Source organism: Phasianus colchicus, chromosome 19 (assembly GCF_987193195.1).
Source record: "Phasianus colchicus chromosome 19, bPhaCol1.hap1.1, whole genome shotgun sequence".
Lineage (NCBI taxonomy): Eukaryota > Metazoa > Chordata > Aves > Galliformes > Phasianidae > Phasianus > Phasianus colchicus.
Genome location: NC_143454.1, coordinates 11,589,024 through 11,609,333, shown reverse-complemented (window position 1 = coordinate 11,609,333; position 20,310 = coordinate 11,589,024). Strand labels below are relative to the sequence as shown.

Below are 20,310 nucleotides of genomic sequence, written 5' to 3'. Positions count from 1 at the left end.
GCTCGAGCCCAACATCCGGGACGCCAGCAGGCTTTTAGCGGCGCCTGAACGCAGCGCGTTACGCACCGCCGCGTGGAGGAGCTGCTTGGCGGTGCGGGGCCGCCCGGGCCGGCGTCCTCCTCCCCTGCGGAGTCCAGGGCACTCCGGACGCCCGGCGCTGCGGGGTTCGGACCCGGCGGTCTCTAGAGCTCCTTCCAGCCCAGCAGCGCCGCGCCCCGCGCGTTTCGCAGACACGGACCGAAGTACTTTATTGCAGCACGCCGGGCTCACCAGCGGCTCCTGAGCCCGAACCGGGCAGAGCCGAGTCCGCGTCCCACGGCCGGGCACCGCGCGGAGCCCCCGCAGCGCGCAGCCGGGAAGGCGGAGCGCCGCAACCACCATTTCGCAGCCCCGGTCGCGGCGCCGCCCCAACCCCGCTCCCATCCCCGCCCCGCTGCGCGCGCACGCGGCCGCCCCGGAAGCGCTCGGTGCGCCGTGACGGAGCAGCGCGGAGATGGCGGCGGTGTCGGCGCTTCGGGCCCCGAGCGGCGGATTCAGCTTCGACAACTGCGCTCGGTGAGGCGCGGGGTTCGCGCGGACGGGGCGCGGGGCTGGGGCTGGGGCTGGGGCTGGGGCTCACGCTCACGCGGCCCGCGGGGCTCCTCGCGTTGCAGGAACTCGCTCCTGGAGGCCGAACTCGGGCAGAAGGGGCAGCGGCTGCCCGCGGCCCGCAAGACGGGCACCACCATCGCGGGAGTCGTCTTCAAGGTGAGCGGCCGAGGCGCCGGGCCGGGGGGGGGCGGGGGGGCGCGGGCCGGGCTCAGGCCTCGTTGTGTCCTCCGCAGGATGGCGTGGTGCTGGGAGCCGACACGAGGGCGACCGAAGGGATGGTCGTCGCTGACAAGAACTGCTCGAAAATACACTACATCTCTTCCAACATCTAGTGAGTATCGCAGGAGGCTGTGCTGCGGCGGCGTCGGGAGCGGATGGGATTTCTGGCTGCGTGTTTGCCGGCAGCACGGACTGAGGTGTAGCTTAAAACGTTAACTTGCGCTTATTAGAACGGGCTGCTCGTTGTTTGGCGTTTCGTTTGCTTTTTGCTTCGTGCTCTGCAAGCGTTGGCCGGGTGGGATGTTGATTTCCTCGGGTTTGCAGTGAGGGAAAGGAGTCTGCGGCTGCGGGCGGCTGTGGTTCAGAAACTGCAAACGCTGCCTTGGGGTGGCGGAGGAGGAAAACAGTGGTGATGGGCGTTGAATGAGCTGGGATAACTCGGGGGGAAAATGCAGAAAAGAAGCTGAACGTGTTGAATAAAGCAGCCAGAGCTCCTGTGTGGCCATATTTGGTTACTTGCTTTCCTTCCCCCGCTCACCGTGTGCAACCTGTAATGTCTTTCAGCTGTTGTGGTGCGGGCACAGCTGCAGACACTGAGATGACGACTCAGCTGATTGCTTCCAATCTGGAGCTCCATGCGCTGTCTACAGGACGACTTCCACGTGTGGTCACAGCTAATCAAATGCTAAAGCAAATGCTTTTCAGGTGACTGAATGCTTTCCTATTTATTAGCTATGCTGTTAAGGCCACCAGCTGTGGTGGTTCTCTGTGTAACCTCCATGACAAGACTTACGGAAAGATTCTGTCCTTCGTAGTTATTTGAACCAAGATGAAGGAAACAAAGCCTTGTAGTATTCTAGAGAGCCAATGCTGCAGCTGTACAGCACTGATTTATATTATTGGAAGTTGTGCTGTGGTTATCTTAAGGAAAAATTATCTGCTTGTTTGGTTGCAAACTTGTACTATGGCAATTGCAATTCCTCTCAGCAACATGACTTAAAACATGCCATTAAATTGAGGGCATGTTCTCCAAATCTTTAAGCGTTTCAGTACTGTTTTTAATACCGTTTTTCATAGAAGTAAAAAATACTTTTGGAAGAGAAGAAGGAATGAAGTAAGTGTGTACACTTGGAGACTCTCCCATAGCTTCAGGAAAATAAAATAAAGCCTAAAACCAAATAAAACTCAAAAAAAAGCTTCAATACGTTCAATAGGTAGATTCTATTAATTCATCTTAGTTGTTTGATGCTGTATTGCTGGGCAGCTTGCCTTATTTATGCCATAAGACACAGTGAGTTAAAAAGTTAAAGTAGCCAAGGAGGTCTCATGGAGGAACGAGCATGTTTTCTTCAAAGTCCCTAATTATAAACTTAATCACAGATACACTGATAGTAAAAGTTCTGTTACAGAGGTGTATGTGGTGTAAGCATGGAGAAATTCTCAAATCTGTGCATTGTGGCTTTTAAACAAACAAAAACCCCACTGCTTTATCACAGATTCTCAGATCCATGTGTAAATGTTGTTCCTAGGTATCAAGGCTATATTGGTGCTGCCTTGGTTTTAGGAGGTGTAGATGTCACTGGACCTCACCTTTACAGCATATATCCCCATGGATCAACTGACAAATTGCCTTACGTTACCATGGGTAAGTGCTGCCTCCATTGTACTGCAGTATGAGAGCATTAAATCTTCCTGACTTGAGCATTCTACTTTGCTGGCCAGAGGTAATCAGCATTTTAGCTTGCTTTGGGATTAAATATTTCCTTGAACACGCAGTTTTCACCCCTTGCTGAGGAGTAGTGATGATGGCTTTCTTAGAGCCTGAGAACCGGACCGTTCTATAATCCACATGATTGCCTTGCTTCTTCCTGTCACTCCTTTGTCTTCTTTTGAGATACTGTGTTCCTCTTCAGCTGATTTTTCAATTTCGGTGGTCCTCATATTCCAGGGGCAGAGTTTTGCTTCGCAGGAGCTGGCTTGTTATTCCTGAAGTCCCCACTTGCAACTTAAAATTAATTTTGTCTGTCTTAAGTAAGCATTGTTGTGCCTCTAGTTTGATACAAGTGTTGAATCCCCTCACACCTGTGCTGATCCTTTTTTGGTGTTACTGCCAGCAGTTTGGGTTCTGAGAATGAAGAAAAACCAAGGCAAATAATAATTCCTGTGCATAAAGCTTTCACTACCAGTGGTTAGAAAAAGCACGCAAACCAACTTTGTCTATTTTTTTATTGGAGCTTTAATATATTCCTCATTATTTGAAGGCGAAGGTGTTCTCCTGAAAATGAATTCCTTTGAGATCACCTTCTTAGAATGCTAAAAGCTCAGAGAAGGCTTAGAAGAAACACACTGAGGTTCTGGTACACACAGGCCAGGTCTGTACATAAGTTACTTTTTTTTAATGGGAAAAGTGGTAAACAAAAACCTAAAATACTTTAAAGCAGAACTTAGAGAAGTGTCTCACAATGTATCTCATAAAGGTTGAGGAGAATGAGGTTTTGTGTGGGGCACCAAGTGTGAACCTATACATACCTGTAAGTGTATGGAGAGGCTGTGGCCTCTGAACTACCTTGCCTTGCTGGAAATTAACAAAGTTATTTTTAACACACAGCCTTTAACAATTAAAGCTTTCCATGTCTTTGAACTGTGAGAACTGCACAACTGTTAGGCAGAGTGATGCAGTTAACTGTACAGTAATGAGAACTGTGGTTCATTTACAGAGATTTCTGCAGAGGTAGTGCTAGACCAATAGATGGTGCCATTACCTTAGGAACTGGTGAATTATTTCCTTGGCAAAACCTGTGTAACAGTCACGTTGTGTGATGCCATTGTTTAGCCTCTAATATAATTTAAAAAAAGTGTAAATCTCTGATTCTTGTAATTGCCTTCTACCCAGTGTTGTAGAAAACTGTAAAACGATAACTGACTTTAAGCTGCCAACTGCTAGTAGTTAATTGCCTGAATGCAGTCACGCAGCAGCCATTATGTACGTGGTTACTTTTGTGCCTGTGTTTTAAAAGATTTAAAATGTGGTATTTCTGAAGATCCTGCCCGTTCCTCCTTCCCTCCAAAAAAAACCTGAAGTAGCAGAGTAAGCTCAATTAGGGAGCAGACTTTCATGGGATTAATTTTACTGCAGCTTTAGCTTTGGTTTGCTGTCAGCTGCGCCAGATCTGCCTGGTGATTGCACGTTCCTTCTGTGCAGGATCCCACACAAAGCCCTTCTCAGCACGATGTCCTTTACCTTTCTGCTCCTGGTACACTGCATGTGTTTGAGTGAAAGGAGATTTGCTTATGTGTATCAGTGAAAAATGGTGCTGAGGCAGAAAATGTATCAAAGATCAGAATAGGAACTGTATTTCTATTTTATTTAGAGTATGATTTTCACCCCTCCCCCCAGTATTCTAAGGGTGCTTTATTAAATCTGTATGCGTATCTTTGAACAGTTTTCTTCTGGAAATTAATCAGATTTTTCTGTTTTTAATGTGCTCAGATATCTTGCCTGGAATATGTTTGTGGATGGATATAGTGATGTCCTCCCTTGCAAGGCAGATTTAAAAGATACTCAGTGCTTACTCAGGAGTGAAAACATCAAATTAAACTGTTTATGCTGACAAAGGACAAAATTGGATTTCAGCAAACGATGCAAGATTGTCTGATTGCTTGGCTTGTCTGGGAAAGCTTCTGGCCAAGACTTATAATGAAATGCATGCATAAAATTAAAGTAGTCGAAGTCTGTAGTTCAGCTTTCGGAAGCAGTAAGTATGTTCCAGCAGTCTCTGGTGGCAGAAGCCAGTCCCCCGGTGCCAGCAGTGCTCCATATTCATAAATCAGCTCTTCATGCACTGGCAGTGCTGTCCTGCCGAGCAAGCAGCACCACTGCTGAGCCAAGGCCTCTTGGCCAGGAAGCAGGCTGAAAAATGATCCCGATCGATGGGGCTGTGGAGATCACCGGGTTTCTACCCAGAGTGAGCAGCAAATTGAATAGCAATGAGTGCCTGTGAGTAAGTGCCTGTCAGGGAGCCCCGACACTGATGGATGAAAGTGCTAAACGCTGCTCTCTCCAGGCTGTGCACATCCTCTGCTGGGGGAGCAGGCAGGTCCTGGCTGATGGAAACCAGCTGTGCTGAGCACTGAGAGCTCTCCTAGTGATGGTTCTGCCCACGGGCCCAGTTCTCTGGGAATGCTGTGGTGGCTGCAGACCACAATGGGAGGAGCCAGCTGGGTGTACCAACATCTACCTGTTCTTGTAGATCGGATGTTGAAGTGCTACAGCTCCTCGTGTAAACACCAGACGAGGTTTTTAAAGTCACTTCCAGTCAAACACAGAAGGTTTTTGAATGATTCAGTTGTGAACACTTAGTGAATGGCCAGTGTTTCTTGAAGAAGTGAAGCGAACTCTTACGGCCTCATAAGTCCTCTCGTTTCTGCTAATTATTAGGCTGAAAAATACTCGTCTCCAAATAAGCTTTGCGTGCCAGTTTGTGTAGTTCTTTGTGGTCGCTTTAATGTTTCTAGATCTTTAGATGCTAGATGAATTCTTCCCAAGTATTCCTCTTCTGGAGGTGTAGCTCACAGAGCACGTATGCACAAGAAATTCCTTGGAATCAGTGCAGTGCTTCTGCTTGTGTTCCCACAGCCAGGTGGGTCCGGGCTTCCCCCAGTATTACAGGTGGGTGTATGGTGCAAGTGTGCTTCAGAGCTGCTCCTGTGGCTGTTGTCAAACAGCAGATGTGTTTTGGTGAAGTGTTCGTGTTTCTAAAAGGACAGTTGTTGGTGCTGGCAACAGAGAATTTCCATTGTGATGTTCAAGATGACAACAATCTCTTCTTTCCGAAGATGTGGTGCTTCTGCTAGGGCTTTTTTTTCTTTTTTTTTAAGAAAATGCAAAATTGTAAGTCTTATCTTTAGTGTTTGTAATCAGTAGAAGAGAATTTTTAGGTGTAAATGTTTACATATAGATACCGTTAATTAAGACTTTTGACAGCTCTTCTTAAACCTCTGTTATGGGGCTGTCTGCATTTATTTAAAATTAATGATAAGTGTGATGGTTATCTCGTGTACGACGGCATGAGGAGCTGCTTTCCTTTTCTTTCCCCTTCCTCCTGGAGGCTGCTGAGCTCTGTCCACTTCTTTGGTGAGCTACTTTTAAAAAGGAACTGGAGAAATAACTCCAGTCTGTGCCATTTATGGAATTGTTGGAGTATTCCATTATTGGTTAGTTTATTAGACACTGCAAGTCTTAAGAAATGAAGACCATTCTTTCATAGCTGAGTGGTTTCAGTGTAGGACTTTGTCAGCCAATATCTGTCAGGTTTTCATTCTGGCAAAACATTTTAGGCTTCATAGTCTCAAAGACGCCTTATCTGAGGGTGCCGTTGTTTCTGCTCTGGTTCCAGGGTTTCCCCTTCTGCTTATGGTAGGCCTTCAGTAGGGTGCCTAAGGAGCATGGTCTTAAAATTGAGATCTGGTCTCAGAACCCTTTTTCCCTTTTGTTAGAGATATTCCTACATTATTCTGCAAAAAGAATCATGTTTGAAGTCCCATGTTTGTTCTGGATTGCACCTCGTTCTGCCCTTGTTGCAGGGATCAGATCAGTACAACCCTTTTATTTGGCGGTTTGTTCTGTGATATCAGCTGTTTTTATAAGCAGTTCATTTCTGCTATTACCTGCTTAAAAATCCTTTTTATTCCCAGCTTCAGCATTTAAAAAAAGGAGTCACGTATTGCTCCGAGGTGTGAATGAATAGTCATTGCCTGTAATACAAGTACACACTTAGAGCATCCTACTGCTTTTAGATGTGATGTATTTGGTACTGTAAAGGTAATGATCCTCAACCACAGCAATATTCTGTAACAGGAATATCTGTCATATTCATTGGGATTACCATGTTCATTGATTTGTGTCTGTAAATCTGCTGTTTCTACCCTTTAAATTTGATCTATAATTGGGCCTCCTTAAATGGTTCAGATAAGGTAGTCTGTATTTTCTCAACAGTGTCGCTGTCAGCTTCTCCTTTTTCATTATACATTCAGCAGACTTGATAAAATCAGCAGGACACCTCATTTGAAACTGTTTAATCGCTGCCTTTTTCTTTCACTAAACCATTGAGGTGGTCAAGCGATATACACAAATCATTTTAAATAGAAAATACGGCTTTCTCTGTGACCCAGCTAAACAGATAGCAGTATGCAAAACAAGTTAAAAAGTAATAAATGCCAAAAAATCTTCTAATTGGAGTAAAAAATGGCAGGTAACTTTGTTCGCTCCCCAAAAGTAGCGCACTGAAATATGGTCAGGGCTGCAGACAGACGAGAGCTCTTCCTGAAGGTTCTGAACAAAGCAGGTTTACGGTTCCAGATGGTATTGTTCTGCTTTTTGTATCAGTTTATAGAAAGTGTGCTTATAACACGTGCCACTGAGTGCTGTGGTTCTGTACCTGCAGTGCTGCTGTACAACAGCAGCACCCGACTTGTGTTCTCATCTCTGCCATCTGGTCTGCCAGTGCTGGAAGTAAAACGGCAAGGAGAGATGGGAGCAGAGCTGGGCAGGAACCCCTGGGAGCGTGGTGGGTTGTGAGTGCTGGGAGCAGTGGAGGTTGGTTGGGTTGCAGCAGGTCAGTGTGCAGGTAGGCTTTGCCTATGTGTGCTGCTTCTGTCAGCTTTTCCCTTAAAACCTACCAAATGAATACAGAGAACCAAACTCCTGGGTCTAGATACAGTATCTCAATATATTATTGCTTAAATAAATGTCCCAATTGTGTTGCTGCAGGTTCTGGCTCACTGGCAGCTATGGCTGTTTTTGAAGATAAGTACAAACCGGACATGGAGGTAAGAAATGTTATTAAAACAAGTGTTTCTTTCTGAATAATACTTGATGTTAAGAGTTGAAGAGGTTTGAGGCTGTAAAAAAGAAGTTCAGTCTGCTTTAGCACTTTAATGTACTGATGTCAGCTTACTGCAGAGCTGTAAAAAATTTAGAGATGAAGTGGATTTTAAGAAATGAATAATTTCTCTCAGATCTATGTATGGAAAAGCTCGTGTGATTTTAATGTAGATGAAAACTTGAAATTGACTTCAAGAATTTAACAACCTTAATGTAGTCAGTGTTGCTGTTTTTCCGTTGGTCATCAGTCCATCTTTTTTTATTTTTTATGTTTTTTTAATGCAACTTTTAATCTTAAAAAAAAAAAAAATACATGATTGCAAACCAACAAAGCGTTCGAGTGGTATAGAAAAGCCATTGGATCTTGGGTTGATTGGGTTCCAAACACAGAACTAGCAGCTGCTCTCTTACTTTTCCCATCTACCTAAGAACTGATCAGTGGGAGATCTGCAAGGTTGTGAGTTGTGTTTTTGCTGATGATATCGATCAGATCTGAAAGATGTTCAGGTTGGTTGGGCAGTTTTCCAGTAGCAGAACTGCTGAACATTCAGTAGTGAGCAGTTGTGTGGTTCTTCCCAGATGTGGCCCTGTGCTGTCTGTTTGTCTGATACAGCTGTAGCTGCACACGACTACCAGAGTGCAGTAATATGTCTGTGTTGCCTCAGTATCTTGGGTAAGATCTGAAGAGCCCAGACTTCTGGCCTTCAGGATATTTATAAATGCTGTCCAAAAAATGGTAATCTTTAAATAGCACTCAGTATCTTCTGCATGCAGCTCTGCAGGAGGTGCCTGACAGAAGGAACCACTGGGTGTAGATTTCCTCCTCTTCTTTTTTCCCTTTCTACTACTGTGAGAATGGCACAGTCTCTTTTCCAGCCTCTTGTGTGACTGCGCACTTGGCACTTGTGTGCTATTCATACTGAAAACAGGGATACAAATCCTTGGAATCAACAGCCGCAGCATAATAGTCCCCTTTCAGGGACACAAATGTCAGAGAGCTGTGTGATGGAACTGAAAATCTTACCTCATTCTCAGCTAGTTCTTGAGCTTGTATTTTAAGTCATTCTTTGTGTAAGAGCAACCAAAAAAGGCACCAAAAATTGGTAAATTTCCAACTTTTCCTACTTAGAAAGGTCATCCTAATTAAATTGTCTTCATACGCAACCATAAATGGCAACAGATACTGCTGAAACAGGCGTGTAGAAACGCAGCGTACCCATTTGTTGAAGCAGATATTTAGATCTCTGAGAGCACCTTAACCCTTCCTTTGTTTTCTCCGACATTCTTTGTCTGGTAACAGCGCAATAATCTGAACATCCACACCAGTGGAGTTTCAGGTGCTCGAGTCCAGCCCTATTCTTCAGCATCTCTTCCTGTTGTGGCTGCCATCTTAAAATATTCACCTTTTTGTGCCAAATGTATTTTTCCCAGTGACAAATCCAAATAGCATGGTATTTCAGTTGAAATTAAATCTGAAGTACGTTGTGTATTCTGTATCAAATTTGCTGTGAAATGGCGATGAAGAAGTTCAAATTCCTGCAGATGAATTTAATACAATGGATGGAGGAGTATTTTGCTGCCGAGATCAATGCTGCTTTTTTGTGTGCTAATTGTCAGAATATCTTGCTAGGGCTACTGGAGGGGAGTGGTGTGCTGCAAGACCATCACATCACAGAAACATGATTCAAAGGCAAACTGTCCTGCACCCTCTGGTATCGACTTGCAAATTAGCATCTGGAATGTAATTAAACAAGCTTAATGAAAGTAGCAGCTGAATACTACTGGAAAAGACAATCAGCTTTTTTCCCTCTGATATATATTCTGTACTATTGAAGCTGATCACCAAACACATCGTGTGAGCGCAGTTAAAAAAAATTAGCATTTATTTGAAGAATAGGAACTGTTTTTCATTCTGTTATGCTTTTGGCATGCACTGGTGTCCCATGAGAGCTGTGCCACAGCAGATAGTGCACAATATTTATAAATCCGTGACAGGCAATAATAGCAACTTGAAAAATTCTTTTGCTAGAATTTCAAGTTGAGAGCTGCCAAAAGCTGAGAGGATCAAATCTGCAGTGGCAGCTGCTGTGCCCTACAGTTAGAATCGTAGACTTTGAAGATTCTCAACTTAAAGAAAAGGGGAAAAAAAAAAAAAAAAAAAAAAAAAAGACTGCAGGCTTAGCCAATTTTTGCAGGTTTCTAGAGCCCTGGCTCTCTGCCTTTTGAAGATGAGTTGCTGAAGCTTCTACCACTGCCTGAGGCATGCTAACACCAGCAGGATGTGTTTTTTTTCCACAGACTTAGTGTGTCTTCAGATTTAAGTAGCACATGCTTTATCAGTGCCAGCTGTGATGGTCCTTTCCCTGGTTGCAATGCCGGGAGATGATCTTTACCCAACATCCTTCAGAGAAACTGCTAAGATGGATGGTGACGTACACAAGTGCCACTTCTGCAGTCTGATTTATGGAGGCATGTTTCATTATGAAGCAAGTGCTGGCCTCTAGAGGAACCATTATAGATTGCTGAAGATGTGAACACTTTCAGCCCTGAAGGCCTGTAGATGCTTCAAAAATGTAATGCCAAGCACCTAACTACTGTGGAACAATATTAATCTGTCATGTGGGCAGCTATAGGTCTGCTTTAAAAAACATAAGTGGAAGAACAGCGCATCTAATAGAGTGGTTTGAGCTCAGATCTTTCGTTGCAGCCAATTTTTCTTTCAGGAGAGTGGCCACATGGTTTTTAAACCTCAGTCAGAATTTGCAAATGCATTCATGCCTTCCGGTGCTGAACAGCAGCGAGGAGATGTGGCAACCATCATGATCCAGGGGAAAACTCAGTCTGCAGTGGTAAATGCTGGAATTCAGGCTTTGTCTACATTGTGGTGGTTGAATTCCTGGGGAAATTGGGGGGCATTGTGTATTTTACTGGTATTTGACTTCTTTGGAAGAAGAAGTTTTTGTCTGCAGAAGAATACCTCGATGTAGTGCGGCTCTGTGGTCGCCGTGGATAAGAGCTCCGTGTGGAGCAGGCTGCTGCCTGCCTTTGCTGCATTTCAGCAAAACAGCCAGGTCAGTAACAAGAGGATCTAAAAGGAAGAGAGGGAGGAGCAGCCATGGAAAATAGTGCTGTTGCAGAGCAAAAAGGTACACCTGATGTGATGAGTTCAGGGGCACAAAAGAGGTGGAGAAAATGGACAGAGGTGGAGCCTGGTAGATATTTGTAATTGTCACTAAGAGATCGCTGCAAAGATATGAGATTATATTTAGAGTCATTTAAGATACTGTTTTTTTTAGCATGGCATTAAGAGGTGATGAGTAAAAACCAGCAGTCTCTGGAGGGGCAGGAAGAGATTTAATGGGGTGGTTGTGCTGTTGTGGCTCAGCTGTTGCACTTGTGCTGCCCAAACAAGTGGTCAGCTGCAGCCTGCCCTCGTGCTGGAGGTGTGCTCCTTCACCTGCTGGCCAGATTTGATCATTCTGCCTTTGCTAACTTGTTTGGTTTTGACAAACACGGGTTGGGGTGCAGCCCTGGGAGCAGGGCAACTGGCAGATTTGGGTAGCCCTCTGTGGGAGAAGCAGTGAGGGGTCAGAGGTAGCAGCTGTGGCTGTCAGTAGGTGTGCTCACAGGGAAATTGTCGGGGGAAAGAGGGCTGGAAGTCCAGTGCTTAGGCCTGGCTCTCCTGGTGCAGCTTTGTTCCTGGCATGGCTGCTGTTGTTGAGAGATGTGAGAGCAGTGCAGTGTCCCTATGACAGCTGTGATGTAAAGGATGCCTTCCTCCAGGCTCTGCACCAAAAGCCTGTGTTGTACCAAAGAGAAGGCCACAGAAATGCCAGTTTCACCACGTTGACTACATATCACATATTTACTTTGCAGAAATAAGCATCAGACATAGTACAAAATTTTATAAAAATGTGTCATTTTCTTCTGTTTTTAAACAGGTGACATACAAATCATTCTATTTCCTACTGCTCCTTGGTATGGTGGCATTATTTTCATTTATTAACTACTGGCAGTAACACTGAGCTGTTTTTGGAAACTGTCAGAACTCTCTGATCTCCAACAATAGTTGTCTCATCAGTCTTATTTAGGCTGCATCTGTGTGATTCAAGGCTCAAGAGCAATGACAAGCTGCATATGAATGCTGTATTCATTAGTGATGGTGATCAGAATGCCTGTGTCCCACCACAGGGCTCAGGTGTGCGGGCTGCAGGCTAATCCCTCACGCAGTGAGGACAGCCTGGATGGAAGGGAGGTGGGGGGTGCTGCTCTGTGCTGGTAGGAGGCTGTGCATGGCCTTGCTGTGCTCAGGGGCAGCTGTGGTGCTGCAGGGAGGGATGGCTTTGGTGGCTGCAGTGCAGGGCAGTGGAGCAGCCCGTGGCACAGCGTGCAGCAGCACAGCCTGGTGGGATTTACTGCTCTGTTACTGTGGGGCAAATTTGTTTTGTTCTGAGCACCGCCTTCCTGGACACCAGTAAAAGCAGTAGATTAAATGTGTTTTCCTATTAGTTCTTACTTCAGTCTGGAAATAGCACTAGAGGAGATCCTGCGGCTGTGAGAAGAGCTCGTGATTTAATTCTGTTCCGCAGACGTCGTGCACGTCTCCATGTAAGGAATGAAATACAGGAACCGGTGCTACCAAATAGTAGTTCCCAGTCATATACGTTTTTTGCCTTGGCAGGTAATTTGGCATAAATTGTTAATGTAAATCCAGGTTAGTGGGGAAGACATTATTTTACTAAAAAAGATAAACTGCTGATTAATTCAGTATAGAACTCAATTACAAATTGAAAGTGTCTCTGCGGGATGCCAGTACCCTAAAGACAGCAGATGTTGAATTGATACTCCAGCATATTTCACACTGGTATGAAATATTAACGTGGTTTATTGTAGTGGTGTGCAGTGCTGGGAGGAGGAGCTGTGATGAGTCGGTGCTTGCAGGCGGCCGCACCGATGGAACAGGAAAAAATGGAGTTACTGAGAATGGTAATTAAGGACTTTGGTATATTTTATTTGAAAAGTTCTTGCAAGAACATTTAGGAAAACAAACATTTACTGTAACACATAACTGCGTTACAGCAAAGCACATCAGCTGCAGTGCAGGTCACCAACCCATTGCTGCGCCTCAGCAGAGGCTGCAGTGGTGCGGCCGCTTCTGGGGCAGCTTCCTGGTCTCTAACAGCTGCTCAATAGTTCTGAATACTCCTATGGATGATATTTGAAGGCACGTCTTTCTTTACAGATTCTGGTTTTCACAACAAGGCTTACTTTGTGGCTTTCCAGAGAACCAATGGAAGATGATGGGGGAAGGAGTAGGGAGAAGCTGGAAGGACAGACCGCTTCCAGGTCGTGCTCACTGTCAGAGATGAAGGGAAAGCAAGCTGTTTGATTGCCTGCTTGTACAAAACACATTCATGAAACAGAGTTTATAATTCATCTGCTTACAAGGTGCTGCTTGGCACCTGCATTATGGGGAAGGTGAAACCTGCACAGCTGAAGGGACGCAGCCTATTCCAGCTCAGAACAAACCTGTTCTCACTCAGTGGACTCTTTGGGTGTTTCCTTACAAGTGAGAAAGCAAAGTGCTTTTCTTCTCAGTTCTGTTCCCTCTTCGGAGTTAGCACAGATTTTAGCATTGCTTCCAGTTATGTATTGATCTCTACCACAATTCTTCCCTCCAGACAGACTTACACATCCTCTCACATGCTGCAGCCTGCCGATTACTCTTCCAAAGTCTAATTATGCTTCTGTAGGTGTTTATGTCCTTCAAGAGGTATCGCATTCCCAGCCTCCAATTCCTACTCTCCAATTCCCACCACTTCTCTATAGATTTTTTTATTTATGTGTATTTATTTTTAACTATCCAAGTCCTTCCCGAAGCTTCTGATTTCTTTTCCTTCCGGCCTGCCAGCCCAGGGGACTCTTCCTTTAAGTAGGATGAGTGACAGAATTCAAACAAATTTCATTCTGCTGTAAAAGTCAGTTTTTATAGTGGCTTTTTTTGCACCCTATGATATTCACTGTGTACTGATATTTCAAATTCTTGATGAGGCTCAGTGCTGGAGAGCAGCATGGCCCATTGGATACCCAGAGGATACTGGTGACCTGCAGAAGGCACTCATTTGTTTTTGGTAAGATTTTTTTTTAAATGCTTTCTACAGTTTTAAATCTGGAAAAGATGTCTTGTTTGACTTGCGAAGTTAGAGAAGTGCTGCTGGTGAAGCAGTGCAGCCGTTCCCTTCACTGCTGTAGGCAGCGATTAACTTGTGTCAGAGCTGCTGGCACAGGCTGCAGTAACGTGAGGTAGAAATATCCACATCTGCTGTAGTCTGTTCCAGTAGTATTTGAAATCTGGAAATTGCTTAAGTGAGAGGAGAAACTTGATTCAAGTCATATACAAGAGTAATGTGTAAAAGTTCCTTATTGGTGCTGTTTGGGACTTGTGCCGTGGCAGCAGTGGAGAGGTAATCCATCAGTTCTGAGCGTCTACAAAATGCAACTCTCCAGATAACAGGTTTAAAGTAAAGATTTAATACAGCCTCTATCTACTATGATGCTGCAGTGACAGTTTAAAACTCATTCTCTAAATCTCAGCAGACTTTATAGCTAGCAGTGGGCCCATATAAAGCTTAATGGCATTACAACACATAAATCATCTTTTAAAGATGCTACCAGTAGCTCCAATATTAAATGCAGACAATTGTCTGTGTTATAAATAATTTATCAAACACCGTTTCAGATTGGCCTTCCACGCTGAGTTATTTATTTTAGCCTTTACTGTGCTATTCCTAAGGCACGCTTTGAAAGATCCATTACTGGTCAGTTTAATGAACTTGGGGTCTGCATTTCCCCCTCAAGTACTGCAGTGCATCTGTGGTGACCATTACATGGCTGATCTGGACCTCTTTGCGCCTTTTACAAGTGCTGCCCGTTTGTCATGGAGTGGTAAATGGAGCTGCACATTGGAGTCCTGGGACACATTGTGTGATGCAGTGATGGAGACAAACAGATAGCGGTGACAAGCAGCGCTTTATGGAGCTGACTGGTGCTGCAGTACATCACTCTTGCTGTAATCTCATTTAAGAAGCAGCGTGGACCCGAGAGAATGATATTCCCAGTTAGCTTGGTCTTTGCAGCCGTAAAGCAGGAAGTGCTCCTTTTATATACTCTGAACTTTTAGGGTTTTTTAAGATTAATTATTGCAGTGACTCCTTCCTGCCCCCGTCCTCAGGACTGTGTCAGCACTTTTCCAAGGACCCCCTATTTTCAGACTGTAAAGCAGCAGTCTTTGCTGGAACTTTGTATGCAGGACCTCTATCAAGGATTTCTTATTTTATTTTTTTCCTCTCGTGGCTATTCTGGTCATCTTTCTAAATTATGGAAAGGGGAGGAAAAGTAAACAGCTCTGTGGCAGGGTTTTCTATAATTAAAATTACTCCGGGTTCACGAGCTGGGCAGCACTCCATCAGATCAAAGAGCTGAGGTGACATTTTGGGCTGTGCACTGCAAGGCAGCAGGGCTGCAGTGTGGGGACAGCTGAGCTGTGGTGACTGCGGCTTTGGAACTATTTTGATAACAGCAGACTGACAGCACGTTCTAAAAAGGAGAAAAAAATGTGGTGAGATGACACTGCAAGATTTTTACGTTGTTCTAAGAAAAGATTGAATTTAAGGGGGATGAAGCACCCACCAGCCTGCTGTGCTTTTCCTGTGCTGCGCTTTTGCTGTGGTGCTTCTCTTACGCTAAGCTCATAGAATGGCATAGAATAATTTTGGCTCTGCCATCAGTTAATTTTAAAAATGAGTTTACAGCCACCTCGCTGCATGGAGCTGTTTGCTACGTGTGTCGTGCTGTGGCACCAAAGCACGCAGAGCAGCTCTGCGGCCGCAGGACGGAGTTGTGCTGCACAGAGCTGTCCTGCAGCCGCAGTTTCTCCTGCACGGCTGGTTGGCTCGGCTGGAAGTGCAGTCTGGTGGTGGAGGTGGTTGGTGTTTGAGGAGCGGGGCTGATAGAAATGGATGCTATTTCTGTAGTTTTGCAGAGAAGCCCCGCTGCTGGTCAGTACCTTAATTAAGCTGTCAGAGGAGCATTGCTGCTATTAACGCTCTTGCATAGCAGCTGGTGCAGAATGTGGGTATGTGCTGGCAGTGGTTGGTGCTGAGGCTGAGCCGGGTGCCACTGCTGGGTGCCCCATGGCTCTGTGCCCCGACACTGCTGCTCTGTGCATGGATGAGGCCTTTAACATGAGGCAAATGGAGGAACTGTGGTGGTCAAGGTGATGCGGGACAGCTGCTGTGCTGCTCTGTGCTGCTGGCAGATGATGACTGGGATGTGGGAGGGGATGGGGTAAAGCCAGGGCCAGACCTCTGTGCTTCTGGACTGCATTCAGCCCCGCTGCTGCCCACAGCAGACATGCATGCTCTGCGTGCAGCCCTGCCAGTGGGCTGCCTTCATGTGGCAGCTGAATAGATGCCATGGGAAGGTGGTTTTGCAGCATTTCCTTGTGCTCGCTGTCATCGGTTATAGTGTAAAATTAAGGGCACTAGCTCTATCAGGCGGTTTCAAATACTGCTGCATCTGACCTATGACTTTCAGCAAGTTGCTTCTGAAATGAAAAGCCCTCCTTGGGAGCTGTAGAGGGAGCCACTGCAGCTGGAACAGCCTGGGCCAGGAAAGGGCTTACTGGGAGCATTAGAACCTGCCTGCGGTTTTGGGGATGGGAGAGTGACCACAGCTCTTCTGCAACACTGTAACTCAGTTTTGATGGTTCTGAAACACTTCTGTGTAAAAGACATTAACCTGGATGTGACTGTCTAACATGTTCTGTCCTGCTTCAGACTATGTAGACAGCTTCTAAACAGTGAAAACTAAGAATGGTAACCCCCCAGTGTGCATATTTCAGCTGCTGTGTGGCTGCACTTTTACAAGAAAGCAGCTGATACAAACCTGTTAGAATGGGAACTTCGGAGCTTTTGTTGGTTCGGTCAGCACCTGCCTCTAAATTCACTGCACTTCCAGTTCAGGACTGGAATTAGAACTACTGGCTGCTAGGATGCCTGCAGCACAGTTACTGTTAAGATGAGCAGAATGTATTTTGCAAACCATGCTATATTCCAAAATCATATAAATAATTTTGGTACTACAAAGAAGGACTGAGTTGTCCCTGCCTGGGGAAGGCAGTAACTGAACTAGTATGGGTCTTTACCTTGTATGCAGCTGTACAGGGAGCATGATAGGGAACCTGTATATGTGTGCAGAAACCCTGATGATAAAACCTACACGTTTAATTTCTCCATTAATTGAGACAAAAACCTTGTTTCCTTAACTGTCTTTACTAAATTGGATTTGTCCATTGTAAAGGGAAAAGAGGTGGGTAGTGAGCAGGAGGAAGGCAGCCCACTGCTCAGTATGCTGTTGTTCAGCTCTGTAGTGCTTATCTCATTTATTGTTGTGAGAGCTCACAGCTTCCACTGTCACATGGACAAACATTTCTGTGAAATGCCAACACTTGTGCAATGACAGCTTTCTTAACTTGTCCAGGAAGAAGAAGCCAAACAGCTTGTGAGGGATGCCATTGCAGCTGGCATATACAATGATCTGGGCTCTGGCAGTAACATAGATATCTGTGTTATAAGCAAGAACAAGTTGGATTTTATCCGTCCGTACGACGTGGCCAACAGAAAAGGTGAAAGGTTGGTATTTCTGAAGCTGTGCACTATCCAAGGCTATTCCCAGCAGTTCCTATTTCTCATAGTGCCGAATTTGGGCACAGTCAGTACATGCTACATCAGTGTGCTGAATTTCAGCTAATGAAGAAAATAAAATTAGTGGCTGCATTTGGCAGGTGAGTAGAGCCTGAGTGGCATCTACAGGTAAGTGAAAGAAATTAATTGCCTGTCAACTCTTTATTGCCTTTGGAATTTCAGGCAGTTTGAGAGTGAAGTTTCACACCTGGGCCTGAGTAGAGGCTTACCCACTCCATGCTTTTATGTTCTCAGTGTTGATTTCCCATATTTATTGAAATGACATCATTCTGTGACTTGTTAGGACAATTATTTTGGATCCTGAATATTGATAACACAAAAACCTACTGTGGAACTTGTTGGGAACCAAGGTTCCATTTAAATACATAACATGGGCTTGTAACACTGAGAATAGTCAGAGTAGAGAAGTGCTGAAATTCTGAAGTGAACAAACTCTGACTGTTAGCAGAGCTGACAGTATTGCCTTTAGATGCTCACAGGTTGTATTGGTGAACTGCATTGCCTCATCAGTGAAATCACAGCCCTCAGGGCACTTAACATAAAAGTAAATGCTGCACATAAAGATTTTGCAGTAAGTTGTGCAACTTTTCACTACTCTTCTACTGCCAAATAGAGTTCATTGAAATCCCTTTTTCCTTCTTTTTAAGGCAGATGCAGTGGCCAAAGCCATGATGTGCTGCTCCAATAAAAAACCCCACTGTCTTTCTTACTCTACAGATTCATGTGCTTCGCTCTTCTGAGCAGAAGCTGCTATGGTTTATCAGCCAGGAGAGCGTGTTATACATTCTAAGTGAGATATGGCATGGCATGGCACAGCAGAAGCCAAGTCAGATGCAGCAACATTTCTGAAACATGGCTTGGTTGCAGGCTGTCTTTGCTGTGTTTGCACAGAAACCCAAAGTTAATACATGAGTAAAATTAATATGGAGCCGAAAAGAAAAGAATTAAAAATGCTTTTTCTTTGAGCAAGGACATACAGCATGAATGACCAGTCCTGTAATGAAATCCAGCTTATTTCTTTAGTGATGCAAGTCTTAGAAATACTAGGTTAGCTGAGTAAGTTGTTGCCATCAGTTAAGATTTTCCAGCAACCACCATGCCTCACTCACTTTAGACTACTGCAAGAAACTTCCATATTATGACCAGCTAATTAGTTCTGGACTTTTAAATGAATTTTCCTAGGCAGTACCATCTCCCAGATTAACCCTCCTGCTTTCGTTTACCAGGTATGGCAGATACAAGTGTGAGAGAGGAACTACTGCTGTTCTCACAGAGAACGTAGCACACCTGGAAATTGAGGTGGTGGATGAAACTGTACAAACCATGGATACTTCCTGAGCAGCTGCTGCCTCACTGAGGACACACGAGGTGTGTTTCATTTTTGGAAGCCTTCCTGCTTGGAGAGAAATATGCAACTCATACAGAATAAATAAAGAGGGTCTGACCATTCTCTTAATCAGTGTTTCATGGGGTGCTCATTTCTTTTACTGCTTTTCTGTTCTTACCTGTTGTAAACATGGGGCTCGTACAGAACTGCTTCTACTTTAATTATCACAGGGTATTAAGAGCAGTATTGTCATGTTTACATCCATTCTTCCCTGTTTTCTGTAGATAGGGGCAGGCTACTGAGCCTCCACCTCATACAAAATGGTCTAATTAATTTCTACATTTCATCAGAGAGGAAAACACAACTGAAAAGCCTGAACTGTCTAGTTACTTACCTGAGGTTTTCTGCAAACCTCCACTTGGACACATCCTAGAATCCTGAGCTTGTTCTCCTATTTTTGATAAACTCATTTCATGTTTGACATTTACAGTGTAATCCGAAGAAGGAAAAACCTAGCTGAAAATCCACCTGTGAAGTTATTTTCTCATTTACTCAAAGGATTAGGCTCAGCCTCAGAAGGTTTTGTGGTGCCAGCCCTCAATCTCACCAGCCTGCAGCTGCCCTCCAGGGAAAGCACCTTCAGCTGAGCTGTTCCCCTGGGTGAGGTTTTCCATCAGGACAAGTGATGACAGTTTATGTCCCCCATTTTATGAAAGCATGACTTTGCATCAGGTATCCACATACCAAGAAAGCTGTTAGCAAACCTCACACACCTGTTTGGAGTGATGTTTTAATTTTTTCCCCTTTAATACTGAACCTTTTTTTCTTTTTTAAACAAAGGTGTTTATTTTGTAAATCATTTTTTTTTTATTTATCTAAAAATGCACAATTGCAAAAAAAAATTACCTTTTGAAATACATTTACTTATAGGCACTAATAAATTTTTATCTAGCAAGACAGCAGAGTGCTTGAGGCCCTGCAGTTTGAGCTGTGCTCCCCAGCAGGCAGAGCCCCTCTGCTGGTCCACCATGACTACCAGCAGCACAGCACAGCCAGCCCGGCCCACTGCTGCCATGGCTTAAAGGAAACCTGCAGTGTAAAGGTGACAGTCTGAAGACTTATGCCTAAGAATTGCTAAAGAAGATGGCTATAAATTAAACAAGTTGGCATGGGAATGTGGGAAGCAACGTGCTGCCTCTCCTCCATTCTCGTGCTGATTTGAATTTCCTCAGGCTCTCAGGAGAGCAGCAGACTCAGCTTCCTGCTAAGAAGCCACGATAAAATGGCACCTTGCATTAATGATACCAACATAGTTCACAGCAATTAGTAGTCTTCCTTGCTACCTATAAAAATATGCAAAATTTGGAGGAAAGTAGTTGAAGATGGCACTGCAATTTTCCTTTAAGTAGAAAGAATCAAGTTAAAAAATCCACTAAAAGCATATATGAGTATATAACCCTCTAACCCTAATCTTACTGGAAAAAAAAAAAGTTCAGACTTGTATTCATTTCTTGAAGAAAACCAGG

At 44.6% G+C, this 20,310-nt stretch overlaps 1 protein-coding gene across 1 annotated transcript; it reads left to right on the top strand.

The window, feature by feature from the left end:
* The first annotated feature begins 402 nt into the window (after nucleotides 1-402).
* Nucleotides 403-18,913, top strand: PSMB7 (proteasome 20S subunit beta 7). Its single transcript, XM_031601970.2, has 8 exons — nucleotides 403-555; nucleotides 654-747; nucleotides 825-922; nucleotides 1,375-1,515; nucleotides 2,340-2,455; nucleotides 7,580-7,638; nucleotides 17,234-17,385; nucleotides 18,684-18,913. The coding sequence occupies exons 1-8, from the start codon at nucleotides 494-496 to the stop codon at nucleotides 18,793-18,795; spliced, it is 834 nt and encodes a 277-aa protein (XP_031457830.1). The 5' UTR covers nucleotides 403-493; the 3' UTR covers nucleotides 18,796-18,913.
* Nucleotides 18,914-20,310: the final 1,397 nt, after the last annotated feature.

Bases quoted from the DNA above. Each gene is read 5' to 3' on its own strand.
- PSMB7 (XM_031601970.2), top strand. From the start codon at position 494: ATGGCGGCGGTGTCGGCGCTTCGGGCCCCGAGCGGCGGATTCAGCTTC. The intron at 1,516-2,339 runs GTGACTGAATGC...TGTTGTTCCTAG, and splicing joins CTAAAGCAAATGCTTTTCAG to GTATCAAGGCTATATTGGTG. The intron at 7,639-17,233 runs GTAAGAAATGTT...TAACTTGTCCAG, and splicing joins AGTACAAACCGGACATGGAG to GAAGAAGAAGCCAAACAGCT.